The sequence below is a fragment of the Elephantulus edwardii genome, unplaced genomic scaffold (genome assembly GCF_000299155.1).
Source record: "Elephantulus edwardii isolate Elephantulus edwardi_28Jun2011 unplaced genomic scaffold, EleEdw1.0 scaffold00236, whole genome shotgun sequence".
Taxonomy (NCBI): domain Eukaryota; kingdom Metazoa; phylum Chordata; class Mammalia; order Macroscelidea; family Macroscelididae; genus Elephantulus; species Elephantulus edwardii.
Genome location: NW_006399986.1, coordinates 1,885,677 through 1,893,406, shown reverse-complemented (window position 1 = coordinate 1,893,406; position 7,730 = coordinate 1,885,677). Strand labels below are relative to the sequence as shown.

General features: G+C 43.2%; 1 protein-coding gene across 1 annotated transcript in view; it reads right to left on the bottom strand.

The window, feature by feature from the left end:
• The window catches only part of LOC102858837 (calcium-binding protein 5-like), a 13,514-nt gene extending 6,693 nt beyond the window's left edge, over window positions 1-6,821 (bottom strand). Inside the window, exons 1-3 of the mRNA XM_006898641.1 lie at window positions 6,628-6,821; window positions 4,378-4,408; window positions 2,340-2,483 (exon numbers count right to left, since the gene is read on the bottom strand). Of these exons, the coding sequence (XP_006898703.1) occupies window positions 2,340-2,483; window positions 4,378-4,408; window positions 6,628-6,720 (268 nt within the window). The 5' untranslated portion in view covers window positions 6,721-6,821. The remainder of the gene's footprint in view (window positions 1-2,339; window positions 2,484-4,377; window positions 4,409-6,627) is intronic.
• Window positions 6,822-7,730: the final 909 nt, after the last annotated feature.

The following is a 7,730-nucleotide window of genomic DNA, read 5'->3' as shown; positions in this document are numbered from 1 at the left end:
ATAGGAATTTGATTCTTAAAAGGTCCCATTCGTTTATTTTATCATGTCCTGGTTGTAGGATGAAAAAGGTTTCTGCAGGATTTTTTTTTAAATCAACCCTAGCCATTTTCTCCCATAAAGAATATAACCTAGAAAACCCTATAGAGAAGTTCTGTTCTCAAATGGGATCACACTGAGTCAAACAGACTCCTTCGCACCTAAAAATGACAAATCCATCTAAAAACCCATGCCTTTTGAGGATACTGTTTATTAACATTAGTTCCAACTACAAGTCTATTTCTCATATCAGGTAAATCTCCAGTCTTGTTTTGTTTTTAAGAAAGCCAAGGAAAAAAAATATAAATGATCCCTGAAGGAATATTTCCAATTTACTTCTTGAGAAATAGACATTTTTCAAAGATGCCCAGCAACTAGCGGTTATTTAGGATATTTATGACTACTTAATACTACTTTTCCTTGGAAGTTTTGTGAATATTAGGAACTGCTGACCTTTTATTTCCAAAGACGAGTTAAAATACAGTTGTGGGGGACATAAACAATTTTAAGTGAAAATTTTAAATATACTTTTGAAAAGTTGCTTAAATACAAGATTTTTGTGTTACCAATGTAAACACACCTGTTATGGAGTTTATTCAAGTTCTGAGAATAGATTAATATCTTGAGAACAAAATTTAAAACATAAAATAAAGAAAGACAAGACTTCACAATTTTTTAAAGCTGTGGTTAACTCCTTAAAGATGCAGAGAGCTTATAGGAGTTGCTTGAACACATAGACTCAAATGAAGATTGTCAATAGGCAGATTTGGGAAGCAGTGAGATGAGAAAACAAAATATTTGAAGAAAAAAAGAAAAAGATCATGTGAACAATTATCACTCATTTGGTGACTAGAAATGATATCTTCATTTCCAGGGATACTCCAAATGTTCCAAATCTTCCACAAAAGGGATTATTATCAAAACTAATAAAGAGCTACTGTCACTTTAAAAAAAAAGAGGCAGAGAGCAAAACAACCAAATGTCTACGAATTGATTCTGACTCTTGATGACCCAAAATGTGTCAGAGTGGGACAGTACACTTTAGGGTTTGCAATGCTAATTATTTTGGAAGCAGAATGCCATGATATTCTTCCCAGTTACTTGTGGGTGGACTTGAACTACTAACCTTTCAATTAGCAGCTGCATGTGTTAAGTATTTGCCCCGCGCAGCAAGGTGCAAAGTGGATTTTATTTTCCCATCAGGTGCTATCCTCCCTTCCTTCTCTCTCAAGTTAGACTGAAGATTTGTGATGACAGGTATGTGGGCTGGTTTTGGAGAAACTGATGAGGGGCGGGCCACCAGGTCATGTAGACCGTCACTGTGGCACAGCTCGATGGTGATTGTGGGTGATGCAGGCTGGTGGTGTAAAGACTGGTGAGCAGCTGGAAGTTATATCAAGTTTTGTGTTCTGCTAATGAATCTTAGTGACGATAATTGGTTATTGTTGTTGTTGTTAGGTGCTGTGGAGTCAAGCATGATTCGTAGAGACCCTATGAACAAAAGCTCTAAACTCTGTTCTGTCCTGAGCCATCCTCACACTTCCTGACACTCAAGAGCCTATTGCAGCAGTCACTGTGTCAATCCACCTGGTTGAGGGTCTCCATCTCCTTCACTGACCCTCCACCCTTCCCAGAATCATGTCCTTCTCCAAGGAATAGCTCCTCCTAGCAACATGCCCAAAGTATGAGAGCATCATTCTTTCCTCCAAAGAGCACTCCATAACTATTACTTACATTTAATTAGTACTTTCTGGAGGCTATGGCTTTGCCTGCATTAACGCCTTTATCCTTTCCTTCCCATAACTCTAGGAATATTATCACAATACTATCTTCTCATAACCCTATAACTGCTGTCATCACCTTCACTAAGACACAAGAGTAGGTGTTAATAATCACTTTTCAAAATTACTGCAAGTAATAAAACAATGAACCTGGAACTTGAATTCAGATCTCTTTTGTTTTAATTATTTATTTTTGCGTGTGTACCACCAAATTGGATCTGACTGGTACAGGAGGAAATTGTCCCTCCTTCTCCAGCAGAGCATCTGGTGGATTCGAACCACTCACCTCTGGGATTACAGTGTAGCATCTTGCCACTAGGCCACCAGAGCTTGCCAGATTTATCTCTTTAAGTCATTCTCTAAACACTTCAAATTATGTCTTTCTTAGAACAATTTTCTTAGATTCTTCCACATTTTTCTCTCTTCCCTATCCCCAACTCTACTCTCAACCTCCACGTCCTTCCCAGCTCCACCCATCGACCTCCACTGGCCTCAGTCATTCCTCCCTGCCCAAGGTCTTACAGTTCATGCGTATTTGTTGGCCCAGTTCAGTCAGCTCCATCTCCGTGGGCATGTACCCCATTGTCCTCATCAGATTCCCCAAATCTTTGCAAGAGATGAACCCATCTCGGTCTTTGTCAAACTCAACAAATGCTTCCCGGAGCTCTGGAAGTTAAGAGAGAAGAACTTGGGGAAAGGTGAGGGTAAAAAAAAATCAATGCGAAAGAGTATCATCCTTGAAACTACCAACGAGGGATCAACTAGAGATGCCTCAAAACAGAATACAGTCCAACCCATGACAGCAATAACTCAACAGGACTATCTTTTTTTCTGGATCTTGAAAGTTTTCCACATTTGACAGGGTACAATCTTTCCACTTTTCTATTACTCTCTGTTAGGAATCCCATGTCATAAGCACCCACCAACTTTTCCTTCTCCGGAAAGTTTCCCCCTTGAACAGATTCCAGCTTTTGCCAGTTTTGTTTTTAAATTTTATTATTTGTGTGTGTGTCCTGTCAAATCGGATCTGACTGGTACAGGAGGAGATTGCCCCTTCTTCTCCAGCAGAGCATCTGTTGGATTCAAACTGTGTATGTCTGGGATTACAGTACAGCTTTTTGCCACTAGGCCACCAGAGCTCCCTCAGTTTTATTTTTAAATTCTCCCACGAGAGGGAGAAAAGAGTAAAAAATTAAAAATAGGCAAGATGGGTGAAGGGAAAGGCAATATACAACAGTGGTCTTCTCTCGGAAGAACCTGTTTTTTCTCCTAACAGTCATTCCTATTCTCCAGCATCACAGCTCAAAGACGTCAATTCTCTTTCTATCCTCCCTATTCATTGCCCAGCTTTCTGACGCATAGCAAGTAATTGCAAAGGCCATAGCCTGAATCAGGCACACCTTAGTCTTCAGACGGTCATCGTTACTCATCAGTACTTTGGAGAGGTCCCTAACAGTAGATTTTCCCAATGCAACTCATATTTAAGGAGTTGCTTAATTACAATAATCAGTGGTAATTAATATTATAATTACAATGTCTGAAACTTCGTCTGACATAATTTGGACATGTGGCAAGGTGGGACCAGTCCTTGGAAAGGGACGTCATGCTTGGGAGGGTGGAGGGACAGTGCAAGAGAGGAAGACCCTTGATGAGATGGATTGAGTCAGTGACTAGGGTAATGAGGTAGGTGTGTCAGAGACAATAAGTTTGACGCAGGATAGAACAGGGTTTAGAGGGGTTGTACATAGAGTGGCTATGAGTCACAGGTAACTCGATGGCACATAACAACAACATGCACAACTGAATGAAAAACCAGTATGATTTGTAAACTTTTGCTCAACTTTTCAAGGTTTTTTTAAAAAAAGAAGTGAATAATAACACCAGGGAGGAATGTTCTCATTAACACAATCAACTATACATGACCAAAAAAGCAGAATTTTTATAAAAAATTAAGTCCAGAAGTCAAGAAAGGGCAGGGAAGCTGGATGAACAGATACGGAACCTGGAGCTAGGTGGGACCAGCACTGTCCGGTTGCAGGAATTGCCTCCAAGGCCATGAAACAGAAGGTGCATGAATTGTTACGTGGAAAACTAGTATGTTCTGCATACAGTCTCCCAAAACACAGTAAAAAGTGAAACCAAAAATTTTAAAAGAGAATAAATAACGCACACACAAAAAAACATTTTAGCAAAATGGTCGTTCTCACAGCCACTGAAGGTCAGAGCCCAGAAGTCCTTTGAATTCTAGAATGGTGCTGTGGAGAATGTCAAGACCACCAAGAGCAAACCCACCAGCTTTTGATCCACCCTAAAACTCACGTGGCCCTCTGGGGCATTTGGGGAGAGAGCAACCTCTGAGTACTCAGGCCAGGGGTGTGTGTTTGGGGCGGGAGGAGAACTTGTACTTTCATGAGAAAGAGTGCCACAAAATCTCAAGTGGAGTGGGAAGTGAGAGGGAGGCAAAATTTTGAAGGGATTTGCACTGAAATGTTTGAAAGGAAAGAGGGCCGGGTCAATGAATGTATGGCGACATGGGAGTGTCAGGAGTGGAGGGCGTTACCTTCAATCTCATCTTGCCCCAGTGGTCTTTCCTGCAAAGAAATTTAAGGGGAAGAGAACATGGACATATGGTCAGGAATCCAACACTCAGTTTCTCAAAACAGATCTCTCATTCTCCACCTCTTATTTTCTTTCTTTTATTGCTTTTCTCTTGTTCTTCCTTACATCCCTTGACTCCCATTCCACGATCTGTGGATTCTCACCCTTTTCCTCAGCCCTTCTCTTCTTCTCGAATCCTGATTTCTCTCCTGTCTTTCTCAAGCACCTCTGTAGTCTCAGTGGTTGGGAGCTCAGCTGGTAAACCATTCTGTGTAGTAGATCCAAATATCCTCATCTCACCAACAAGGAAACAGGGGCACAGAGAGGTTAAGGAAGCTCCCCAAAGTCACACAGCTCATAAGCGACAGATTCCTGCCTCCCTTCAAGGCACCCAAACCCACTGCTGTCAAATAACTTCTGACTCGAGGTGACACTGCACTGAGTTTCTGAGGCTTAATGGGAGGTCACTACTGTCCATCTTTCTCCTGAGAAGTGGCTGGTGGAGTCAAACCATTCAACTTTCATGCTCCTTCTCCAAGGCACATGGGCATTCCATTACATCCTCCAGTCAAGCACAGGTCTTGGACTTGTGTTCAGCGATCCTGACTCCCAGGTCTGAATTCTCTCCACAGAACCTCATAGGTGAAGTCCTGCTAGCCTAGGGGTTTAAGTGCTCAGCTTCTATTCAAAACAAAAGGTCCACAGTTTGAACCCACCTGTCACTCTATGGAAGAGAGATGAAGCAATCTGCTTCCACAAAGATTTGCACCCTTGGACACGCTATGGAGCAGTTCTGCTCTGTCCTCAATGTGAGTCAAAGGCGACTCAATGGGAGTGGGGTATACCCCTTGGGGTATTCCACCTCATGGGGTCACCAGGAATCAGAACTGATGAAATGACAACTAACAACATACCCCATTGAATTTTCCCCCATGCCTCTGCTCTTTCTTCCACGAATCCCTTACCTGTAGCCAATATTCAGTGGAATTCAATTCAGTGGATCAATGCCAGCAAGACCCATGCCTACAGTCCCAACTAACTCCTAGACATGATAAAGAAGTCAGCCACTTGGCAGAGTTTTCCTCAATCTCTGACCTGTCTCATCTTCATATTTCTCTTTATCCTTTGAGCCCTTCCCCACCCTCCTCATTCTCGCTATTTCCTTCCTTCAAAATCTTCTCCCTCTCCTTTCTTCCCTGTGCTTTTAAAACTTAACAAAGAAGAGCATGCCCATTGGAATCCTACAGATCTATCTGATTGGCTCACTTACTAGTTTGGTAACCTTAAAGTAAGACTTAAGGAGACTTTGTGACTCGGAGCCTCCGTTTCCTCACCTGTCAGATGTGAATGGATACATCACTGAGCTCACGACTTCTGACGACTGAATGACACCAAGAATGCAGGGCCCTTCCAAACAGGGCAGAGCACATAGCCATGGCTGAGTACGTGGGAGCTATTAGTTAACACTAATATATAATAATGCAGGCATTGGTAGATCAGAGGCAGAATTCTTGCCTCCCTTATGGAAGACACAAGGTCAGTTCCCAGCCAGTATGCCGACCATGTGCTTCCAACACTTGCCGGTCAGTGGAAGCGTGTGTGCTGCTGTGATGCTGAACGGTCCAGCAGAGCTTCCAGACTAAGACAGATAAGGAACAAAGACTTGATCACCGGCTTCCAGAAGACGAGCCAGTGAAGACCTAGGGGTCACAACAAGCTTGATCTGCAATTGATCATTGTCACCAGACTGGCCAATATTTTATTCTATTATGCATGAGGTCACTATGAGTTGGCGTCAACACAACAGTCATGAACAACAAAAATGGAATCATGCTGGCTCTCTCTCTCTCTCTCTTATCTCTATCTAATCTCTATCTCTATCTCTATCATCTCTATCTCTATACCCATAGAAAGAAGGATGATTAAGAAAGACAGATGAGTGACATCCTCTCAACTCAACTTCCTTCTTTCCCCCCACCCCCCATCTTTCAGCTTCTCATTTCACCCTCACGGATTTCCATAGCCCACATCCCCCCATCTTACTCTGTGGGATCCCTCTGCCTTCTCTCCGTGTGCCCTTTCCATCTGCTCCCCTTGTTCCATCATCATCCATCATGGTGTCCTCTGTCCTTCTCCTCCTTCTCCCCACCCCCACCCTGTCTCAGCTCGGCTTGCCTTGCTCCCCACTGTTCCCCATCATCCCCCACCTCACCCGCTGTTTCTCAGCGATGCCTTTTCTCAAGAAGATGCAGGCGGGGCCCATGGGAAACTGCATGGAGAGGGCAGGATAAAGATCACCGGGCATCAATCTCAAGACCGTTCCCCCTCCTTCCCGTACCCCCTTGGTGTCTCAGCCACCTTATCGGCTCTGCCACACCTTCTGCCAACTTGACTCGCCTCTGTGGGTCTCACCCCCAGTCTGGATCTCAGAGCTGTGACAGCTGGGGTGGAAATCTCTATGTGGTTTAGGGAGGGGTCAGAGCTATTTCCGACTCCCCATCTGGCTTGAATGAGATGGTCTCTGGCTCTGATCTTTTATCCCCAAAATAGATTAGGAAGATCATCTCCAAAATGAGGATTAGGGGAGAGGGCAAAAATACCTCATCTGACATTCCAATAAACATTCTGATTACCTGCTCTGAGCCAGGACTCTACAAAAATGAGGAAGATTTGGACTCTGTCTTCAAAAGAGCTTTCAGCATAGGAGGGTGTGTGCAAAATAAAGTCTCTAGTTGGCCCAAATCTGCAGCCAAGGGACTCTTTAAAGTGTTAATAAGCAAGGATACCACTTAAAAGTCTAAGGTGTGTCCAATGTCAAGCCATAGTATTTTCAATTGCTTCATATGCATGTGAAAGTTTGACAGTGAGTAAGGAAGACCAAATAAATGATGCCTTTGAACTGTGGCTGTGGTGTTGGTGAAGCGTATTGGACATACCATGGACTCCAAAGAACAAACAGAGCTTTCTTGGAAGAAACACATCCAGAGTGCTTTTTAGAAGCAATAATGGAGAGACTTTATCTCCTATGCTTTGGGCCTGGTGTCAGGAGGTGACAGTTCCTGGAGAGGGATATCATGCTAAGAAAGAGTGTTAGGGAAAGAGAGAAAGAGCCTCAAAAAAGATTGACACAATGACTTCAACAATGGTTTGACGCACAGTAGATAACAGGAGGCTGGTGCGGGTGCAGACCAGGCTTTGACATGTTGGCACAGGGTCTCTGTAAGTCAGACAATTCAACAGCTTCTAACAACAACAACAGTTGGCTCAAAGGGTTTGTGTTCAGCTATAACCAAAATATCAGCAATTCAGACTCAC